Source organism: Pteropus vampyrus, unplaced genomic scaffold (assembly GCF_000151845.1).
Source record: "Pteropus vampyrus isolate Shadow unplaced genomic scaffold, Pvam_2.0 Scaffold570, whole genome shotgun sequence".
Taxonomy (NCBI): Eukaryota; Metazoa; Chordata; class Mammalia; order Chiroptera; family Pteropodidae; genus Pteropus; species Pteropus vampyrus.
Window position 1 is genome coordinate 393,917 of NW_011889351.1, and position 23,671 is coordinate 417,587.

Sequence of the window (23,671 nt, forward strand, 5' to 3'; positions counted from 1 at the left end):
GGCCACTGCTGTAGGACATTAACCAGTTCTATATATAATTATATCCAGCACTTTCTTTCACTGACTAGGCATCACTTCTGTCTGTCATACCGTCCATCCTCTAGCTGATTCCTCATAACTGAGTTAAGCTCACTACATGAGTTTTTAACACCTTGAAAACTCTGTTTTGATAGGGGTGTAGTCATGCTTCTTGACTTGCATGGTGAGTACACAGAGGAGTTTACTGTTACTGGGTGTTATATTTCACAGAAAAAGAAAAAGTTAAAAGACACAAAATTGTATACAGGAAATCAATATATAAGTAAATATGCAGGTAAGTAAAAGCAAAGTTTCTCCACTTGAAGGCAGTGGCTCTCACAAAGGGGCCTCAGTTAAGTTTCCCATCCATTACAGCCATCAGCGCTCATGACCAAAGGCCAGGATTCTGAAAGGATAAACTATCCCATTGCATGTGGCCTTGGCCTCTCAACCCTTTATATTCCTTAAATGAAGACACAATCACTCACCAGAGATGTATAACTTACTAGTATCTTGCCTCAAAATTTCCTACACAGTCTCTGTACTAGACAATGGCCCAACTTTTCATCCAAACTTTACTTCATGTTCCTTTAACCACAATGTAGAAAGCAAACAGGTGTGCCTTTAAAATGATAATAATGAACAGAGTTTAGCAAATGCCAAGCTCTTGACATTTTCCTCGCAACCACCTTTTACGGTAGGGCCTATGGTCTACATTTTTATGATGAGGAAACCGAGGCTCAGCGAGGTGAGCCCAGCCTTTGAATGATAGAAGCTGAGATTCTGCTCTCACTGGCTGTTCCCACCTCACCATCCTGCCTCTCAGCAGGATAGATGACAGAATGCACACATCCGAAGTGTTTAAACACCACTTAGGGAGACTAGACCCTTGTTTTTAAAATGTTCTCGCTGGTAAACCCTCTAGTCAGCAGCATATTCCTCCAGGGAGGTTAATCTTCAGCTCTGCAAGATGGTCTGATCTCTGAAAATAGCTAGGAGTCACTGGGTGATAACCTGGCAACTGAGGGACAAGCTATATACAGGAACACTATTTTGGATGCAAAACAAAATGTGTGGCTCTAAATACCATCTTTCCCAAAACTCTTCTGGAGGTGGGACAGGTTAACAATAGCTCTAAGCATAATTTTAAGTTCCCCTGGAATTGTGGGGTGTGGCCAGGCCTGGCACCCTCTGACTTAGGACTTGGTAAAGTTTTTTCAGACTCTTAGGTGATGGTTCTCAGACTTCAGTGAGCATCACAGTAACCTGGAAAATGTGTTTAAAATGCTGGTTCCTGGGCCATACTCTCAGAGATGCTGATTTAGACAGCCCAGGGAGGAGGCCTACAAGCCTGCATTTTCAATAAACCTTCCCCAGTGATTCTAATACAGTTGTTGGGAGGCCCACATCTGACAGACTCTAATTGCATTCACTAAAACCGAGAGTCTTCCAGCTCTGTGGTCACAACTCACAGGTTCCAGCTAAAGCTGCAAAAGCAGAACCAGGTCAGGTTCAAGTCACCTCCCCCACCTCAGAGCAGAGGACAATCAGCTAATTACAGCTCTGTGGTTAAGGATAAGATGGTTATCTCCTTAGGTGTGGATGTCTTGGCCACAGTGAGCTCTGTTACCAGGACTCCTCAGACGGTAACACCTCCAGTAACTGGTGGGTGGGGGAGGGAAGAAGAATGGGTGCCACAGGCCGGGTGTGGAATATTCTCGAAGCCTTTCGGAAAGGGACACACGTCTCTCCCCACCCCAAACCCACAGGCTGGAAGCAATAAGTAAATGTGTTGAGGGGTTGGAATTATAGATGGGGAGCAAGTGTCCATGATAAAAGACAAGAGTCTTCACTATGAAAAGCCACAGAGGTTGAAGAGTCAAATTCCAGCTTTGTGAGCCATTCCGGCTTTTCCCCATTACCCAAGGCGTCCCCCTTCCTTCCCCTTTCTTCATGGTGAGCTCTAAGACACCCACCTTCTTTCTCCTTCTTTACCTTTGGCCACGCCCCGGCTTGTAAAAAAGCAACTAAGACAGGCTTTTTGGGGGATGGGGGTGGGGTTAGAGTCCTGGGAGGCACACCCTCCCAGCCCAAGGGAAGCCCTCATTGTGTGAAACCACAAATTTCAAACTGCAGGTCGACAACCTAGTTGTGAAACCCATTCAGTTAAGTCTGCAACCAGCATCTTTACAAAATAAAACAGAGGAGAAATATCTGAGTGTCCTCCAGTAGTAAAGCCTCTTTCATGAGATTTTCGATTCTGTTTTCTCTCTAAATAAACAAGCAGGCCTGTCTGGTGGGTCATGGTGTGAAATGTATTTCATTTGTAGGTTGCAGTCAAAGTCTGAAAGCTACCCTCTTGGGAATGGCTGGTTCTCCCAGCTTGGGGCTGGCTTCTGAAAGCCACTTGAGCCACTGTTGGAGCCCACTCTAAGCACAGCCCGACTAACCTCTAGGAGCATCTGCCAAGCAGGCCAGGTAGAGGGATGGGGAGCCCAGGGGTAAATACCAGTTGGGACACCTGAAACCCAGGCCCTCCACAGCCTCTATCCCCAGTCACTCAGCCCAGAGCAACAGTGGTCAACTCGCTGACCCCGTCTCATTCCAGACATGAAGACAACTGCTTGCCTTGTGCTCCATCTGTAGGACATCCTGGCCCAGATGGCTGGACTTCTCTGCAGCTCTGTGCCCCAAGACTCCATGCATGGGTCTACAGCCCACATTCTGTACTGTGGCTCACAGCAGCACCCCACCCCCACATGCCCAAAGCCCTCTCGGCAGCCTCCCCACAAGCCCAGAGCCATATACACAGGCTGCTGGTCTACAGCTCGGCCAAGCAGGAAACTGAGGCCTGTCCCCTGGCCACAGGTCCCATGGGGCCTGCTAATCCACCACCCACTCTCTACCTCCAGCCCTGCCACAGCCAGACACTGCAGACCCTCCTAGCCCTGGGAGGGCCTAGGCCAGGGCTTGCAGAGCCAGCAGGCAAAGCCGGCTGGGGTTTTTACACAGGAAGGAAGAACAAGCCAAGGTGGGGGAGGAAGCTGAGGGAGGGCGGAAATGACTGCAATGTCAGCACCCAAAGGCAGACAAGGAGGAGGCTTGCCCCTCCCCACCCCTGCCACCCAGTTTTGACCTTTGCGCTCAGACAAAACAGCTTGTCTGGACCCTAACACCCACCATAGCCAAGAAAAAAAAACCCACGAAATTTCAGAGAGAGTGGGGGTGACTGAGCACGTAGGCCCTCCCTGAACACCCTACAGCCACCACCAAAAGTACAGCTCTTTAAAGGCAGAAATTCTATGTGGGCAAAAGGTGGCCAAAGGAGTCTGGGGCGCACAAAGAAACGGTATCTGGGAACCCCAAACCCTTCCCTTCTCTCTGTTCGAGCAGGCGTCAGCCAGGCCCTGGGGCCTCATTCATGTCTATCAGAGGGGCAGGGAGAGCATGCGAAGGAACGAAGGAACGCAGCAGGTGGCTGTGAGGACCACGGGGGCAGGGAAGCTTACATTACTGATCTGGTCCTGGGTCTTCTTGATTCTCTGGAGTTCAGGGGTGTCTGCCACTACGCTGAAGCCTTTGCCCTTGTTCTTCTCAAACTCCTCCTTGTAGCGCACCTGGAGGACCAAAGCAGGAGAAAGACTAGGGTCAAGCCATGGGGAGAAGAGAGAGGACCCCAGCCTGTGTCTGCCTCTGAGGCAGCAATCAGCCAGGAGAGAGATCCTGGCCAAGAATCCTCTTGTAGTGGCATCTACCCCCATGACCCAACTCAAAGCAGAAGCCTTAACCAAAAAGTATTAGACTAATGACAATCCATTAATATGTATTCAGTGCATTCAGAGTGCCAAGTGCTTTACAGGAGCTATCTCATTTAAATCTTACCATATATACTATTATTAGCTCCCTCTTACAGAAAAAGAAACTGAGCCACAGAGAGGCATAGTCCCATGCCCAAGGTCACACAGCTTAGCAGCAAATGTCCAGAGTCACCAAGACAAGCTACAAAGCCTCATCTGCCCGGCCTCATTTGCCTGACTCCTTATCCTTCACTGCTGGTCCATCTTGCCTGAAAGCTGTAGGAAGAAGGTTCTGCCCAAGGCTCTGAAGTCTGCCCCAGCCTTCACCCTAGTCAGGATGTAGCCCTACCTGCCAAGAGCTCAGGGGAGTTTTTAGTGACCAGCTGTGTGAGGGCTGTGCCAAGGGACAAAGATAGTGCCCAGAAAGGAGGGCAGAGAGACAGCCACTCAAGAGACTCAATCAATGAGTCTTTGACAGGCCCTGGCAGCTTCCTGGAGCCTGCCAGGCCAGCTTCTGAGGTCAATGCCATGGGAGGGGATGAAACTGGTAGGGGACAGACAGCACTTTGGAACAGGGTTCTAAGCTCCAGGGAAGAATCCCACCTGCCCTCCTATTCTGAGAATTCCATGGAAACTTGAATAGCAGAGAGACTCAAGTCAGATAGCAGAAAGGACTTCCTAAACACAAGGAATTGAAATATGAGGATTATCTTGTCCTTCTCTAGGAGGTTTAAAGAACAGAATGCAAGCTGGAAATGTCCATGACACAGAAAACTGTTCCTTGGCTTCCAGAGACTTCGCTGTCCACCTCAGCAGCCAGCTGTTCCAAACCCCACCAGCTGCCTGGATTTCCTCCATGGGGGCTGCACTGTCCTAGAAGCAGTTCAGCCCAGGACACAAGGCCCAGGACCTTGGGAGTTTCCAGGATGACAAGTTCAGGCAGCTCCCAGGCATGGAATCATCAAACTGCAGTGCCGAGCTGCACTACGACCCAACCGATGACACACAACATGTATATAGCCATGGCCACACCTGTCAGTTCCTCTGTACACTGCCCAGGGGTCAGGGGTCTTTGTTCATCCCCTAGAGCCCTATGGGGGGCTCATCCATCCATGGGCTTCTTCCTAAAAGGTTCCAGAACCTCCTTTGTTTTGATCCAGACTGAAAACAAAGGCCTGGACATGCTAGTTCCCATCAGACCAGAAATTAACAGTGAATACAGGTACTAACACACCCCAAGGGCCCAGAGCTGCCCAGCATCAGCCCATCCAGGAAGACTTAGGCCAGCATGGTGACTCTTAGTGCTGGCGGGGAGGGGAGGAGGCGGGGGTTGCCCTCTGGGAAAGGGGCATCAGGGCAGATAAGGCACTTAAGAGTCAGAAAAATGTAGCTCCAGATACAGAAGCTCCAAATCCAAGGCCTCTAACCTCAATTTCCTTACCTATAAAAGTACTGTCATGGGAATCACGGGGAGGGGGCTTCCCATCAACAAGAATAGGCAAAGAGCCAGAGGGAGCTGGTATTAACACAGGCTCAGTCCCCGAATGCTAAATGATCTTGGGCAAATGACTTAACCTCTTGAGCCTCAGTTTACAAATCTGTACAATGGGGATCATAAAACAAACCATTCCAATCAATGGCACAGATTACAGACACTGGCTCTAAAGCAGTCATCACAGCATAGAGCACACAGCAGGACTCACCATGTACTGATAACGGTGGTTGTGAAAGTGCTTTGTCAACACTAAAGTGCTGAACAAATGCCAGTCCCCTACTCCTTCCTCTACTTCCTGGCCTGGCAAGGGTCAGGCCCCTAATCCAGGGGAATAATTGCCATGGCGACAATGCGATGACATCAGCGGGTTCCCAGGCTCGGGAACTACCTCTCCCTCCCTACTAGAGAAGGATAATTCATTTCACTCCTGGCACAGGGAGCCCAGAGAGGGTAGGGCTGGGGCAGAGTGGGGACCAAGAAAAGAAACAGTCCAGGGCTCAGCACCATTTTGCTGTGTGTCCCTAGGCAAGTCAGCCCCCCTCTCTGGGTCCCCTGAGAGGGGCTGGCTAGCTGATCTCTAAAAGCCCTCCCAGCTTTGGAGTTTGTGACCATATTTAAGCACCCGCAGGCCTGACTATGGAGAATCAAGGTAGGGAAGATTCTCTGAGAAACTGTTTGTGCTGGAGTAGGTGACAGGTAAAAAGTAGAGACCCAGGATTATAGGGAGCGCCCTGCCTAGAATCCTTCCATCAGGGCTCATCACCCAAGCAGGAGCGTTTACCCTCATCTGGGATAGCTCGCCAGGTTGTGTATGGGGAGTATCTCTGAGGAAGGAAAAGACCTGCCCAAGGTCACTCAACCCAGTTGTTAGGAGGGGTCAGAGTGCAATTCCGTGCTATGGTGGATGACTCTATGCCCAGGAGCCTGGGCCTCCCATTCTGGGAACTTCCCAGACAGGGCCAGGACAGATGCCTGAGGCTCCTCAAGCCCAAACAACCACAGCCCATGGAATTCTACTTGTTACAGGCAGATTTACTAAATATTCTCCCAGAATCTATCTTATCCCAACAAACAGTAGATACAAATGAATGTTTGTTGAGTAAATGATAAATGAATTGAATGTAGACACAAATCTCCAAACAAACAGGCAGTACGATTTGGAAAATAACTGCCTTGTTGATCCAACATAAAAGGAAAGATCATGACTTAAAAAAATATATTGAAAAAAATACAATACCAACAATTTTCACTTTATGCACCTATTATGTGCTGGACCCACATACTATGTAACCCACCTACTTCTAACAAGAAAGCAAGCAAATTTGAAATTAGACACATGCAGATGAGGCTCAGAGAGCTAATGAAAAAGGTCAATGCTGGAAGTTATTAACAGGTCACTGTGTCTATGCCTCAGCTTCATCATGCCCAAGTTCTATTTCTTCTCCAGAATAGCGATAGCAAACATTTATTGAGTGCTAACTCTATGCCAGAAACCGTTCTAAATCTTTGATACATACTAACATCTTCACAACCATCTTTGGAGAGAGGTAATTCCCATTTTACAGATGAAGGCACTCGGGCTCAGAAAGGTTAAATAACTTGCCCAAGGTCACACAGCTAATAGTGGCAGATCTAGGATTCGACCTTTGGCTAGCCAGCTTAGGTAAGAGTGACACACAGGTAGGCTGTCTGTAAATCACAGGATCCAAGATAAGAGAGTCGGAGCCCTGTCCCAGGGCAGGCATGGGGCTCTCCCGTCCCCTGTGGCAAGTCCCATGCCATGCTGGGATTACACAGCACTGTGACAATAAGGGAAAAAATGAAAGAGACATTCTCTTCACACTTCAGCCTGGGCTCAGGGGGCCACACAGACATTCCCAGCTCAGCACCCCCCGCCCTCCAAAGATGTTGCCTCTACTCAATCTAGGGTGGGGGGTGGGAGACCTTCTGTGTAGGAGGGAGTGCTGGGGCCCAGCTGCCAGTTCCCTTCCTCAGCCAGGCCTGGGAGGACCACCCAGAAGGTCATTTCTGGTCAGCTCTGTGGTTACCTCCCCCACAGGGGAGGCTCCAGGTGTCCCAGACACCCAAAGTACTACTTGGGGCACAGTCTGGAGACGGGAAACAAAATTGAAATAGCACAGGCAGCTTCCCGGAGACTGAGAAGGGCTGATACACCAATACAGGCCCAGGATGGGGCCCTGGAAAGAGAATAGCTGACACCCTGGTGGGGTGGGGCATGGTAGACACAGGAGGCTCCCACTTCCCTTCCAGCCAGCCACAGGCAGCTAGAGTCAGCCCTGCCCCCACAGCAGCCACAGGAACCAGAACCTGTCACCACCCCCAGGCCAGGCCAGCTCAGCCCTTCCAAGCCTCAGAGCAGCAGGCCCAGCCCCCGACCTCTAGGCAACTGGGGTTTGCTGTCCCCATTTTATCGGGGTAAAAAAAGCCATGAGAGGAAAGTGGCCAGGCTCAGACCACACAGCTGGGGAAGTGGAGGCGAGACAGAACTAGGCCTGCAAAGAGGGCAAGTCCTGTCTCTACCCTCTGCCTGCCCTAACCCTCAGCCCCCAGAAGCCCAACGACAGGAGATGAGAGGTATGTTCTCATGCAAAGCCCTAACTCCCAAGGTTTACACCCCTCATAGCAAAAAGAGGGTGAGCTTGAGTCCTTCAGCTCCATCTTCCTCCCTGCCTCCCAGCCCAGCTCTAAGCCTCTCGAAGTTATGTCTGTGGAACCAAAAGCCCACATCAGAATCACCAGGACAGTCAAAATGCAGATTCCTGGGCCCCACCCAAGGAGATTTGGGTGGGGATTTGGGTGGGGCCTAGGAATCTGCCTTCTAACAAGTTCCCTCATTCATCCCCCCTGGTGACTGATATACCCTGCAGGCTGACAGCATGGGGCTGGCGGACTGCAGAACTGCTAAGTGCAAAGGGCTTGAAATCTGCATCTGGGCAAGTGGCATGGCCTCTCTAAATCTTGGTGTCCCCCCCATCTGTACAATAGGGATAATAAAAGCCCTTTCTTCCTCACCTGGTTGTGAGGATTAAATGAGGTCAGGGCCTGGCCCTCAGTGAGGACCTACTGGAGACTGACTGCTTTTCTCATGATTTCCCCAGCCTGCCTGAGTCAGGAGCCCGGGAACTCAGATGATGACCCAAAAGGGACCCCGAGGGAGGAAGGGTACCCCTTAGGGATCGAGTTCCAGAGGCAAAAAGAGCTGCAGCCAAGCTTTTGTGGGACCAACAAAGGCTGAGGGAATTATCCCAGTTTGAATTTCTCCCGAGAATATGGGCATGTGTGTATGTGTGTATGTGTGTGTCTCCCTTGCCTCTGAGTGTGTACACACACTCCCACACCTCTGGATCTGCACCTTTCTAAAGACCCGCTGTCCCTCGCCCCCCGCCCCTCTTCCTCCAGGTCCCTCTGGTGGAGCTCCCACCACTTGAGGTTCTGACTGCCCCTCTTAAGCTATGAGTTGAGTATAAGTCACCCCACAATGCTCTGGCCTGCCCGCCCCATGATGCCCCATCCACCTCTGGCCCTGGTGGGCTCCCCACAGGATGAGGAGCCTGGAGAGTAGTAGTCAGGGCCTGGGTATGGTCTGGCCAGAATCTTCTCTGTGCAGACCAGGCCGAGGGCCTAGCACTGTCTCAACCCTTCTCCCTGCCAATGGGGCCACCCAGCCCTCAACTGGCAGAGGTGTGGTGTCCTCGCCGGCTCCCCTAGCAACTGCAGCTTTCCTCTCAGAAGAGCGGAGGCCAGGCTGGCAGATGTGAGCTGCTGCCAAGGGACAAACCAGCTTCCTCCACTTGCTCCCCATCACTGTGGGCCCCACGCAGGCCGCACATTGTCAAGGTCATTATACTCCAGAATGAAGAAACCAGAGCCCAGATACTGAAACTTCATTTACCCTGTATGTTCACGGGCAAAGGCCGGCGCCTCTCTCAGCCTTGGTTTCCTCATCTGACCCCCAGAGTAAGGTCAAGGATAAATGAGGTGAAGTAACCCAAAGTTACTTGCTAAGCTACAAAAGTCTTCACTAGCATAAGGAACTATTGGGTTTATTATGAAGACCGAGATAGTTCTCCTTAGGAAGTTGAGCAGAGAATCAGAAAGAACGAGTCTCAAGAGTTAAAACAAACCACCATTCAAAGTCATCAGCGTTTATTTCCTCTTCAATAAAGTGGGAACAATCCCGCCAACTGCACAGGGCTATTGTGAGGATTGAATGAGTTAATATGCCCAGAGCATTAAGCACTTGAAATACAGGCTGTTAATATTGTTGTTACCTCTACTACCACCTATGTGACCTTAGCAACTCTCTTAATGTCTCTGAGCCTTGGATTCCTCATCTGTACAATGGGAAAAACAGCACCTCCCTCCCAGGGTTACTGAGAGGATTAAATGAGAGAATGCACGCAAAGCCCAGGGCTGATTCTCCCTCCTGGGACCTACCGGGCAACAGGGACTCAAAGAGGTCATGTCAAGATCAGGCAGCAGAAGCCTCACTCTAGAGGGATTAGGAGAGGTCCCCTTTGCAGCCCAGGTGGGCCCTCTACCATCTTCCTGGCCCTGGGCACCCTGCCTACTTGGTAAGTTCCCTAAGAGGTCTTTGCTAAAGCCCTGCCCCGCCCCACAGTCCAGTCCAGGTTTGTCCCAGAAGCCCTCCCAGACTCCCAATCAGGGTCAGCTGTTCTGAACCTTTCTCTTACTCCTCAGCATCCCCCAGACTGAGTTTTCTCTGGGGCAGGGACCTCATCTCCTCCCCTACTGCATGGCATAGCAGGTGCTCGGGAAAATCGAGCCCAAGGAGACAAAAGCAGACAAGCTACACGGGCCAAGGCCCTCTTCACAGCCTGCCCTCTGAGGGGTGCAGAAGGTTTGGGGACATGGCTACAGAGAGTGGGCTACGTAACCTGACTCACGTAAGCCTGGAAAGGTAAGAACCCCCTTTAAGGGTGGGTTTGAGTGGAGAGGAGAGGGGAACAGCTGCCCTCTACCATCTAAGAAAAAATGAGACACTCACACCTCTCCAAGACATTTTAGGTAGGAAAGGCGGGCATGTTCTCCCCCACTCCTTCCATATAGTCAGGAAATATGAAGTAACTGGGTATGGGGGGTGGGGGCAGGGAGACAAGCCACGTGCTAGGATTTCAGCACCTTGGCCTTGCTGAGTAACCCCAGGGGGAAGGAGCCTTTGCCAAATGCAGTGGTTACAACAGCCCTCCCTTCCCATCAGGCCCCAGCACTGGCCCCGCCCCCTCACCTGACTCTGGAGCTCGCTCTGTTGCTTGAGGCGGAGGTTTTCCGGGGTGTCGGCCACCATGGTAAAGGACTGCTTGGGGTAGTGTCTGCAAGACAGAAAAAAACAGAGTAGGGGTCACTCTGGGGAAAGGGCAGGAACTTCTGGGCTTCTTGCAGACCCCTGACTCTCTCCTGGCAACTTCTTACCCGTGGACAGCCCTTGCCCCAGCAGGACTATGCTGCCCATGCCAACGGGAGGTGGGCATCTCTCAGACTCAGCCTGGGCTGAACTGGGAACACACAACAGGCCTGAGTGGCTGCCCAGCCACAGAGAACTGTCTTAAGCCAAAGGAGGCCATGGGGACACGGTAAGGGTTTCAGATCGCCCTGTTTGGGGGATAATCCATGCCTTTGAATCCACCACACAGAGAAGGCGAGGGGGCTGAGCCAGGTTGGGGTCAGGACAAAGCTTTACGCTAAGACCAGGAATGTAGACTAACCAAGCAGAGGAAGGGCAGAGGAAGGGATATGAAGACAGAAATAAAGGGAAAAGAGATATGCATATCCATGTCTCTTGTGGAGGCTTCGTGGAGGAGGTGGTAAGAAAGAAAAAATGCACACATCCCAAGTGGTATTTTGAAGGGCTCACAAAGTCCAATTTAACTGGAGTGCAGGCGAGAGATCAGCCTGATACTATAAAAGAGGTCACTTTCAGGTGACATAACATTATGAGAACAGTTGATGTTCACCCTGTGCTAAGGGCACACATGCCTTAGTTCATCAAATTCTCACAACCACCCTATTGTCCCCCTTTGACAGATGACAGAACTGAGGCTCAGAAAAGTTAAATGTGGCCAAAGCACAAAGCCAGTAAGTGCTGGCATCCAGACTGGCACCCACACAATCTCCCTGGAACACGGCACCCTGAACTAAACTCTCTACTCTCCAGACACCGGACAGACCAGGGGCCTGTCCCCCAGAAAGAGGGCTGGCTTGGAAGCAGCAGGAGCCAGGGAAGCCCTCAGAGCCAAGTCTGCAGGGACCTCCAGGACCATCTGGTCCAACCCCCTCATTTCCCAAAGGAGGAAATAATGTGCTGGCATGAAGTACTTAGGTAACTTCACAATTAACTTATCACATTGGTTTACTGTCTTTTCTCCCCACTGCTTCTCTATGAGGTAAGAATTTTTTTGGTCTCTTTTGTCCACTGATTTATCCCCAACTCCTAGAACAGTACCTGGCGTCCAATAAATATTTGTTGAATAAACGAATGTTGCATCAGGCGTCGAAGTTGGGCCAGGACTAGAACTCAGGTCTCTTATATCCCACTGGGTCAACATGAAGTGGTTTGTGTATCTGTGATGGTATGTGAAATGACTGGGGGTCCACATGGACCCCGACTATTTCAAGGAGTGGCAAGTGGCTTCTCTGAGCAGGAGCCAAGGTCTGGCCATCTCCAGCCCCAGGTGACCACACCCCACCACACTGTGACCACTAGCAGATCCCTGATTCACAAGCTGTTCCCAGGTAAGAGGTGGACTGCCCCCTTCTAGGCATGTTCCATGCCAGTTGGCTGCACGCCCTAGAGCTGGACATGAGCAGCCTCCTGCCTCTGTGCTCTCACTCAGCCTGGCATGTTCTCCAGCCACCCACACCACCTTGAGAAAGAGCCACTGATAAGTGATTTCCCTCAGTGACAGGCAGAACTTGGGGTCTGGAGAACTCAACCCAGGGGGCAGGGCATGACTAGAAAGGGCACAGTGTTAAACTCTGGCCCTGCCACTGACTCGCTGGGTGACTTTGGCAAATCCTTTTTCCTTCTGGGCTAGTTTCACTATCTGGACCTAAGTGATTGGACCTAGGTGTGCCCCAACCCCTACCCTCCACTGCCTCGCCTGGTACCTCCCAGATCAGCCCAGGCCCACAGCTGCTTCACCAGAGGGAGGAGGGAGAGGAGGCTGAAAAGTAAACACAGGTGTCTGCAGTTGGCATGGCCCACAGATGAAAGTGGGCCTAAGGCTGTACATCCAGTCCCCAGGCTTGCCCCAGCTCCACGAAACTAGAGCCACCCAAAGCTGAGGAGCGCCACTCAAAATTCCTGAGCAGTTCCAGGGAAAGCAAGGCTCAACTGGGAGTGTTCTTGGAGGCTAGAAAGAGAAGAGCAGGAGGGATCTAAGTAAGATCTAGCAGAACTGGCTGGCCCTGAGGTCCTAAGAGAAAGGGCTTCAGAAATGACCCTCCCACCAAATCAGAGGCATTCTGAAGGCGCCATGGGTTGGGGGGTGTGGTGAGGAGGGCATCTGTAAGTAGAGACTCATGTGGCAGGGGAGGGTGTTTAGGTCCTAAAGCAGGGGGGTGGAGGAGAAGACCCCCAGGGCAGCTCTGGTCCAGACCTTGAAGGATCAATTCTGAGACATGGTGCCAATCAGCATTTGATGGGGCCAGGTAGCTGGCAGGCTCAATAAACACATGTGCATGGGAGCCAGTCTGCAAACCTAGAGTTTCCCATTTGCCTGAATGGGTTTAAAATGAAGTGCCAGCTTCAGTGGCCCAAGGACAGCCAGGCATGTGTACCTAACATACACCCCTACCCTGCAGTTCCTACACACACTGCGTCATTCCTCACACATGATAAATGTATAGATGGCCTTCTGCAGATATGCGTCTCCTAGACACCGAGGTCAGCAGTTCCACACGCGACAGCGCTCATTACAGGGGGATGGAGAAGACCCCAGGGTGGGGGGGTCCACAGAAGGGATCCAGGAGACCCCCCAACATGCAGCAAATGCCTCTGGGTGGGAATGGTGGGTATTTCATCTTCTCCTTGGAGCCGTATGAGTCCTAGATCTCAGCCTCCCACAGCCAGAGCACTAATCCCATCAGAAGGAAAGGGGAAACCAGCCTGCATGTTGATTGGCTTAATCTGGCAGGCAGAGGAAGGGGATTTTAATCCTGAATCAGAGTAACTAGCCCCCAATCTCTTACCCCCCCACCCTAATCTCTAAACTCAGGCCAAAGGAAGGCAGGCAGACATGCTGCTCAGGCTATATTCCTCCTGCTGGGTCAACCCTGTTTCCTCCCTGCAGCCCCCAGCCCTGGCGAGACAACCCTGCCTTTCCCTTCCCTTGCTCACTGCGCTTCAGGTTCCCATGGCAACCTCATCCTCAGCTCCAGGCAGGAGAGCAGGCAGAGCAGGCAAAGCAGGCAGACAGAGAGAGATGGAGAGAGAAAGAGATTGTGGGGGTGGGGAGGAGACAGACAGCAAGGGTGTCCTCAACTACGGAGGGCCCATGAGGGCAAAACCAGGAGACAGTGTCTGCAAGATCCTTATAGGTAATTTAGGTAAAGAAGAAGGTGCCCCGGGTTTGTTTTCAGAGGGGAAGACACAACAGCAGTGCTGTGCCCCTCCCCCACCAGCATGACTGCCCTGGAAAGGGCTCCAACTGATCTGACCTCCTTCCAGAAACAATTGCTGGGAATTTTACCTTTTCCCTCCCTCTGTTCTCAGGTTGAAGTTCTGCCTACCCACTACCCCCACATCCCAGTCAAGATTAATGGATATGTGTGTATGCCAGTGTGGGCACTGAGACAGAAGAGGGGCCACCCATCCCCAGCTAGTGACCCCACTGAGACCTCAGCTCCACCAACAGACTGGCCCATGGTGAGAGAACAAGAGGCCAGGATGGGGAACCATGCATCCCAACCCTGGCCTGGAGCTGGGTCCAGAGCACAGCTGCTCTTTGTCCCTTCCTGGGCCAGCCTGTGCCCAGCCCCTTGTTAATCATTCAACGCAATGGGCCCTCTGCAATGCCCCTCCCAACCCTCCATAGCTGTATCAGCTGCTCTGGAGAAGACAGAGCCCACAGGACAGGAAGTCTGGGGGACAGGGGAAGGGATCTTCCCTTTCAGCATCTATCCATGAGAGCAATTAGGCAGCTGTTAGCAGTAGCCTAGGCCTCCGGGAGAATTTACAGGCACACAAAGTGAATTCTTGACATACTGCATCCTGTGCACATTCCTCTTGCAATCCGCCACAAGGCTTTGGGCTAAAAAATGCAGATGTTATCAATGTACCCATTTTATAGGTAAAGAAACTGAGATTCCGTGTCAAGGACGGAGACTTTACCCAATGCATCCCCTCCACCACTGCTCCCCAGTCAGCTAAAAGCAACCTGACATCTCTCTCTCAGGTGGACCTCAGTCCCCCACCAGCTCTCAGACCTCTGGGGAAAGAAGTGATTAGCAGGGTGAGTAGAGAACAAAGTTATAATGTTTCAAATCCAATCTGTTTCCAAGCTTAGCCCCTCTGGGGTCTCTCAGACCCCCCAGTCAGAAGCCACCTACTCCTTATAACTTTTCTAAAGTAGGTGTCTCGAGACTCTAGACAATGACCTGTGCAGATGCAGGAAAAGGGGCCTCTGTCCCAGGAGAGGGGCTATCCCTGAGGACCTCTGAGTCACCTTCCTGCTCAGAGGGACTGTGAGAACAAGGAGAATGCTGAGAAGTTGCTAGGCTCCTGCTTATGGGCTTACTGGGGACAGCGACAGCTTGTAGGGTACAGCCCCACTTCTAGTCCTGCCATTAGCTGTGTTCCGGAGGCAGAACAAGAACAGACTGAAGAGCCTGAAAGCACAGCGCCCCTTTCTGCAACCTCACCCCTTCCAGCCTAGGACCCCTTCAAAAACCACAGCTTTTTGTTAAAGGAGGAACAGAAATACATCAACAAAAGCAACAAGGAGCCTTTGGTTTTACCAAAAGGAAAAAAAAAGTCCTGACATCCTGCCTCTGGAAGGAGCTGCTGATCCCCCTGCTGGGAACACTGCCCATGGGCGGCAGGGAGGGCTCCCTTCTAACCCAGTTTCTCACCAGTCCCCCAGGCCTAAGGGCTGAAGTGGTGGGGATAGGAAGCAACAAGGAGGCATTGTTTGACCAAAGAAAAATAATGAGCAGCCCAAAAGATCAAGGCTAGCCATGAGGAAGAACTTACCAGCCCTCAGGGATTGGAGACAAAAAAATTCAGTGCCGACAAAATATAAAATCAATGGCGGCTCCTGCCCCTGGAGGTAATATATAAGTTATTCTTCCAAGCTGGGCAAGGCATGAGAACACTGGGCCTCAGTTTCTGTATCTACGAAATGGGGATATTAGGAAGCAAAGTGACCCCTGAGGTTCCGTGAGGCCCTGACACCTCTAAGTACGAGGAGGTGTGGGGTCTGCCTGGAGGCCACAACTGGCCACTATGAATGCCTCTTTGAGTGTGCCTTCCCCACACAACACACCACACACACCCCTTGTACTCTCACTCCTAGTGTTAGCCCCTGCTCCCGGTCAGAGGCAGAGAATTCTGGGGAGGCAGGAAAGCCCCAGGCCCCAGACCTGGATTTGCCTACCACTGCCCCATAGCCTAAGAGCAGCTGGGATTTGAGAGTGTGCTAGAATCCAGAGACACTTTGAGCACCCAGCTCCACCAGCACAGGCCCACCCCGCCGTCTCTGAGGCCTGGCAGGAGTAGGACCATAGCTCCTTGTTCCCCAGAACCAGGGATATCTCCATCCTCCGCAGCCCCTCACTCCACAGCTCAAGGAAACTGCAGGATGGAATATCTGCAGTCAGTGAAGAGGGGGAGGGTACAATTGAGCACCCCGCTTTCCTCCCCAGCCCATATCCACTCCGTATTTGACACTCCAAAAGCTGGTTCCCCTGGCCTGCAACTCCACCCAGGGTCTGCAACCTCCACTAAAGCATGGCCCTCGAGAAGGAGCAGATAGCACATTTCTCCCCACCCCCAACCTCCAGATCTAGACTATTTGTATGGAGACAAAGCAGCACGTTTGTAATGTGGACAGATCTGCCCAGCTTTCAGAAAATGTAGTTTACAAAACAAATAACTGAGGGCATAAATACTCCTCTAACCAATGGAGCAGGCTCTCCCTGTCTACCTGGAAGCTTCAAAAAAGAATTCAATTAATAGTGGTTCTTCCACCACTGGCTATTGTGCAGAAATGGGCAGGCACGCCTCTACCTTGCCATGGCAATGCACCAGTGGCTATGGCCTGGGAAGTGGGAACACAAACACTGCCTGTTCAGTCTGCCTCCCTGTCATTTCATCCCAGCCCCACGTCTGGCAGAGTGTGTGTCTGGATACACCAGGCACATGTGTAAGTGCACGTCCATGGGGGTCACCACCATCCAGCCGGATGTGAGCTCTGGCCTGTGTTCTCCCGCCTGCCTCACCCTAAAGCAAGTCTGGTAAAAGGAGAGAAATAGAAGAGGCCTTTTTACTGCTTACAGTCACTTTCCAGAACTTAAATCTCAGTCTTGAGAAGGCCACTGAGGAAAGACAGATAGCTTTCTTCTCTCTTGACCACCCCGCTGCTGGCTCTCTTGACCACCCCTGATCCTGGCTCAGGGACTAGCCAGAGATAGGCAGAAAGTAGAGACCTCCCTGTGCACCTAACTCACACTCACTCACTGGGTGGGCACAACTCCCAGGCAAAATGCCAGAAGAGACCACCTGCTTCTCTGGCTTCTGAGCAGGAGGTGCTACTGAGAAGGAAGCCAGATCTCGTCCACAAAGCAAGGCCAGGATGGGTTTTAGGGCAAAGCTATACCCTAGAAACCTCAGGATTTGGAACTTGAATATCACTGGAAAATGGGGCTGGAAGCAGTAAGAAAACAGAAAGGAATGAGAGTGAATACTCAGCACAGTGCCCAATACCCTTTGGTCTCAAGTCCAGAGTCCTAGGGGTGGAAGTTTTAACCATGGGGAAACCGAGGCTCAGACAGGTCCAGAGGGCACTCCGTGCAGGCTGGGCCTGCATCTGGTTTATCCTGGAATTTCCATGTCTGGATAGCTGGCACAGACCAACTGCTCAGCAGAAGCTGGCTGAGGGAGTGCGAACGCCTCGGGCAAAGTGCTACTATAGCTAGACTGAAACACAACTGGGCCACAAAGCCCCCAAATCTTCTTCTTCCCAGGTAACATCCCAGGTGGACCAAAGGTCAACTGGGTGTGGCACCGGCAGGGCTGTAAAGGCTGGGAGAACAGAGAGGGGTCAACCTGCTTCTCTGGCTGGGGGCCAGGACACAAGACAAGGAACCTCTGCTTCTGCAAGCCGGAAGCAGTATCCAGGATTGAGTGCTTCATCTTCTGCCTCCCCTAGAGCCCCTCAACCCCTGTAAGGAGCGCCCCAACCCATTTGCTGCAGCCTCCCGAGAAGAGAGTGAAAAAAGTAAGCTGAGACTTTGACACTAGGCTGAGAAAATACAGAGAAAACAAGGACATGCCTGATTTCTTTCACCAACTCCCAATGCTCATTGAATTCTAGGCTACTGGAGTCTTAGGAAAAGCATCAGTCCCTGCCACCTACTAGGCTTGGGGCTCAGTCAGACTTCTGCCTGGATGGGCAGAGGCTCAGAAGCTGCCCCCAAGAGCCTTGGTGCCCAGAATCTAGCCTGAAGAGGTCCAGTAATCAACGAGTTAAAACTGCCCAGGCTTTGGTGAACCTCACCCCACACCCCAACAGAGGGAGGAAGTGGCAGAGAATCAGGGCTTGTGTGAGCCCTTAAGAATTTGAAGAATGTCCCATTTCCCTTGGGGGGGTGGGAGGGGTTGGTGGGGGGAAGAGGACCAGTGGAAGCTAATAGAAGGGGCAGCTGACTTGGAAGAGCTGGGACAGAGCTATGACCCTCTTTCTACCCCAGGCAACCTTCCCAGTGCCCCAGTCTCTCCCAGAAAAGACAACACACATGTGGCTTCTTGAGCATGAGATCTTTTCAGAAATCTGTTTTCCCAGCACCTGGCATAGGATAGCATGTAGCAGCCAGCAGGCAATATATGCCTGATGAATGAAAAAAAAAAGAAATAATAAGGAGATGAGGCTGTGGTATTAGCAGGGGCACGGATGTATAGTAAGGGAGAGGCAGCCTTTCAAAGGGGTTTAAGCCCCCAACCCCTCTTAGACAAGCTTGAAAGTTACCCTCCTGGGTAAACTTCAGCTGCAAAGAGCCTCCTGACTGAGAATTACAAAGGGAAAAAAAAAACGTCAGATACGGACTTGTTTTAAATACTGATCTTGTCACCAACTTGAAGTGACTTGACCTTCCAAAGCCCCTACCTAGCAGGGTGGCTGGGAGCTACTGCATGAGCCATGGACCGGCCCTGAGTTTGTACAAGGTCATCCTGAAGATGGAAGATGTTGCACTCTCTGGTAGGCATAGGATGGGGGACCCCACCTCTATCTACCTCCTTGCAGCAGTCCAGGCTGCAGGTCCCAGTGCAGAAGGAAGAGTCCAAGCCAACTCCACCGAAAAAGACACAAAGGTCGGTGCAGCCTCCCTCAGCAGGCAGGGAAGAGCTCTGCCCCGGGCCAGGCCACTCCTTCCTGCTGCCCCCACACCCCTTCTCAAGAAAGGAACACTAGGAAGGGCTGCAGCCAGGAGCTCCCAAAAGCCTAGTGCCTAGACCCTTTGGGAGGGGGCAAGTGAGAGAAGGAGAAGCAGAAAACACAAGGGGGCACAAACAGGGCAGCTCACTTTTTCCTGAAAGACCACATTGGATCCACCCTTTGCAGCAGGGTGCAATGAGAATAATATGCCTGCTTTACTGAGTGTGAACTAGCCTCTCATTAGCCACATAATCTTGGGAAAGTCCCTTCCCTGCCCCAAGCCTCTGTTTCCCTCTCTGTAAAATGGGAATAACGGCCCTTACTTCATCCAGCTGTGGTGAGGACTAAATGTGATTGACATTCAACAAAGAGAGTGTAGATGTGCTGGAAAATGCCACCTTGTAGTTACTGGAACAGTCACCTTGTTGTTATTAGAACAGAAGGAAGAATGAGGGAGGGAGCCAGGGGTCCCGCCCAGACCCCCCCAGAGGCAGTACTCACGCGTTACAGTAGGGTTTCTTCTCATAGCCCTTGTAGTTCTTCATGTTGAGTGTCATCTTACAGGTCTCGCAATGGAAGCATGCTTTATGCCAGAACTGGGGACAGAGGCAGAAGGAAGACACCCATCAGACACCAAGACTTCAGGAAGTGGGGCTCAGGCCCTAGGAAGGAGCATTCCATTCCAAGGACTGGAACACAGAATCACCCTGGGTGAGCTGGGGATATCTCAGGCCACAGGCTCTGGCAGCTGATGACACTCCCCTCTCCATCCCCACCAGTCATTTGAGCTGTCAAGAGGGAGAGAGATGAGCAGATGTGAAGGGTGAGTGGGGAAGAGGCTAGTAATAGTAGTGGCAAGCTGTCCCCAAAATGTCGGCTCCACCTCCCCAGATCACCACCACTGCCCCCAGTTGGAGAAGCCTCATTGCTTATGCAAAGCTGCACCAGTGTTGCTAAGAAGCCACTGCTGAACGTGAGGGGCAGCTCTTCAACCTTGACAAGGCCTAGAGAAGAGATTGAGGGCCCAGCCCCTCCAGCACTCAGGCCCAGAACCCAGGCACTCCCAGGGCCTCCGTGAGCTGGGGTGGTGCTCCAGCTCTGACACCTCTCACTTCCCGTGGGACCCCTCACCAGAGGATTGAGAAGGGTACTCCAGCTCTAGCCACCACTTTCTGCCTTCCCTCATCCTTCTCCCACCCCTCAGGCAGTAGGAGAGCACCCAGCAGCTAGTGTCCCTAGGCACTGAAGAGCACAGCTTAAAAACTTTGGAGGGGGCTAACCCCATAACAGACATCAAAGTTGCACCCTGACTAGCCGTATGACCTTGGTCAAGGCCCAACCTCTAAGCCATTTCCAGGTCTGTAGAACAGAAATGATACTGTGCCTCCCAGGACTGATGAAGATTAAATGAGAAATCTGCAAAGCCCTCAGTACAGCACCTGGCACCTCTAAGTACCCGAATGTTAGATGCTGGGCACAGCAGATATGAACCTCAACCAAGGCTCAGCAGCTCATACTGGAGGTTTGTGTCTGTCGGGGGGTGCTGGAGGAGTCCACAGCGACACCGAGGGGGAGGATAAGTGACATGTATGACTCCAGCAAAACCCTGAGACCCAGAATGGAGCAATCAGAACCAATCCAGGTGGCCAATGGAGGGGAAGAGTTGAAGGCCGTGAGAGAAAGGGATAAGAAGCAACAGAAATGACCCCATCTTAAGAAATGCTGACACTCTGGCAAATCCAGGCAAATAAGATCTGTCCTTGGGAGCCCAGGGTGAGGCCCAGGACCTGCAACCAGGAGTCTAGCTTCTAGGACCCCAGAATCCCAGCTGCCTGGGTGACCTGGTCGGCTTGTCTCTGCCCCATGAAAGAGGCCAGAAGCCAAGGAAGGACCCATGGAGATTTCTGAAGGTGATCAGCACAGGGCTGACTGTTGGCCATCTGTCAAGGAATTCCTCCAAGACAGTATTTTTCAAAATGTGTTTCCCAACCAAGGGTGCTTCTGGGACACTTTGGAGGAGGGGACAGAAAAAAGGAAGCTGGGAGGTTGGGATACCACCTCCCCAATCCTGGCCCACTCCAACCAGAGACCATGGGTAATTTGGGGGGTGATCACCTTGTAACAAGGTGCTTTCCCTGTCAAGGAGACCCAAAGGAATATCCAATGGTCAAATAGTGATGAAGAGACAGGAGAACCTTCTTTTGGAAAGCAGGCCAGCTGGAAGTCTGGAAGCAAAGGGATGGCTGGTCTAAGCTTGGCCCCCGCCCCAACGGGGGCCTATCCCAGAGCCTGGCCCAGACTCCTACTGGTGCAAAACCCCAACACATACAACCCACCCACCAGAAAACTAGAACAGGATAGTCCCCGCCCACATCAGCCCCCCAAAGTGACGGCCTCCCTCCCTCCCCCAAAGCCTGGGAGGCACTGGCAGAGTGCCTCAGCCCTGTTACCACCCAGTCTGCTTGGCTTCTGCCTGCTTAGCCGCATATGCCCCTGCCTGGGCCCCCACCTCCCCGCAACCCCACAGGGCCCTGCCAGGAAAAACATTCTCTGGAATCCAGATCATGACCCACTTTCACACACACACACACACGCATCTGCAGGAATACACACTGTCCTAGGACTGGAGACCTCCAAAGCTTCTTCCTGATTAATTTGAGGAAGACAAAGGGAAGAAGACGGGCATCCTTACCCTAGCAAATTCCACCTTGGAACAAAGCCCCTTGGAAAGGAGGCAGAGTATACTGACCAGGCTGGGGGTACAGGGCCAACACCCAATCCAGGGGTTCCAACAAGACCCTTCCTGGCTGCCATTTGAAGGGGAGACCCCATACAAGGGGATGGTGTCCATTTCCATCGGTAGTTCTTCTCCACCTCACCTCCAGAGACCCCTTGCTCTCAGCTAGACACACTAGAGGCTGGGGCAGTGGTCATCCATTCTCTTACAGGGGGCTCAGGAGAATAATGAAAACAAGAGTGGACTGAGTGCCTTCAGGGTAACTACTGATCTCGGTCTCTGCATCTGTGAAGTGGAGCTAAAAACCAGGGACCTGCAGAGCGTTGGGAGGAGTAATGAGATGACATGGGCTCCAAGACTCAGGAAAATCCAGCAGCTCCTGCGACTGTGTCCTCTTTGGAGTAGGAAGGTGGGAGACAGGGAGGACGAGTCACTCAACAGCCCTTGTGGGCCAAGCCTGGACCTGGTACCCCAAGGGAACACCATCCCCTTGATGAAAGAAACCCCATCCCTATTTGGTCAAATCTGGTGAAGAACACAGACAGAGAATTAAGCCAATACGACCCCACGATGACCCTCTCTGCCTCCTTCCCCTGCCCCATAAGCCCTGTCTCAGAGCAAGAGTCACCCTTTCTGAAAGGCCCCAGGTAAGATTTCAGAGAAATATTCCTGGGACTCAGGGTTCAGGGGAGCAAAGTACACCTCTGGGCAGGCAACTCTAATCCTTCTCGCTGCCCTGGAAACCCACTGTTTCCCTTTCACAAAAAAATCAGACTTTTGATGCCTGTTAGAAGCTTCTCAGCCCACCACCCTCAAGTCTCCCCTGCCTGCAGTTCCAAAGGTGCAACCCAGAACACCCACTCCACAGAAAGGCAAACAGAGGCTGATGGGGGCAGAAGCAAGATCACCTGCTTGGGCCAGCCCCTATCTCTCTGGAATCACTGTGGAGGTGGGGGAAGCACTACTCACAGCTCTGGATGACACGGAAGCAGCCAGCTTCAGGTCACTGTGCCTGCAGCCTGGCATCTTACCCCCTGCACCCAGGCTGCCATGACTCAGGTTTGAAGTATGAGATCTTCCTCTCCCTTCCTGTAGCCCAGGGTTACAGTTTCTCCCTTCTTCAGGGGCAATACCAGCCCCACCCTGACTGGATCACCAGATCAGTTCAGTTCGCCACCTGGGCCGTTGGCTTAAAGGCATAGACCTTGGCTGCACCTCCAAAAATTCCCAGGGGGAGATGATTATTCCTAGCACCCCAACTCCAGGCAAAAGCCCAGGCCCAGGGCACCCCTCAAGCCAGGGTCAAAAGGGGCAGCACAACCATGGACACTAATGACATAGTGTAAATAAAAGTAGTTTTTGCAAACACAACAGGCAGAAGAGCTGAACACAAAGAACTTTAAATTTGAATTCCAGCTCTGGCCGAGAGGGGAATGAGCCACATAACCTGAGTCTCCATTTGTAGAGTTCATCATTTACAGGAGCAACCACATCTGTTTTCTGAGGCTGCGGTGAAGACTGAACCTGGCACATTGCAAGTAGTAGTAGCTACTATAAATGGATGGCCACAAGGTGATTGTTGGGTACTCTCAGCTTTAACTGGGGAAAATGGGATACCAGCTGTGTCCAGCCCAGCTTCCTTCTACCTTGCTGCCCCCATGGGGGTGGCAGGGTGGGGTGGGGGATGGTTCAGACAGAGGGGAGCCCTCCTAATGGTGGATTCCAGGGGAACTGGCACCCATATATCCTCTAACCTTCCTGAATGAATGTCTCCACCTTTTTTCAGGCCCAGGAAAGCAAGCCAGGGGAGAAGGACAGGGCAAGATTCAGGTCCCCAAATACAAATGCTTCCCAACAGAGTCTGGGTCAAAACTCTACCCCTCGCCTCCCCAAGGGCTCTGCAGCAGCCCTTCAGAACGCTTGGCACAAAGTAGGTGCTCAATAAATATTTGTCGAATGAATGACAAATGAGGTCACCCTGTTTCTTCTT

At 51.9% G+C, this 23,671-nt stretch overlaps 1 protein-coding gene across 2 annotated transcripts in view; it reads right to left on the reverse strand.

The window, feature by feature from the left end:
- The window catches only part of LASP1 (LIM and SH3 protein 1), a 36,603-nt gene that overhangs the window by 10,098 nt on the left and 2,834 nt on the right, over positions 1-23,671 (reverse strand). The window contains exons 1-4 of one of the 2 annotated variants that reach the window (XM_023525538.1): positions 22,651-22,758; positions 19,446-19,540; positions 10,580-10,664; positions 3,528-3,635 (exon numbers count right to left, since the gene is read on the reverse strand). In XM_023525538.1, the coding sequence (XP_023381306.1) occupies positions 3,528-3,635; positions 10,580-10,664; positions 19,446-19,540; positions 22,651-22,707 (345 nt within the window). In that variant the 5' untranslated portion in view covers positions 22,708-22,758. Of the gene's footprint in view, positions 1-3,527; positions 3,636-10,579; positions 10,665-19,445; positions 19,541-22,650; positions 22,759-23,671 lie in introns of those variants that run through there. The other variant, XM_011384303.2, reaches the window with a different exon arrangement.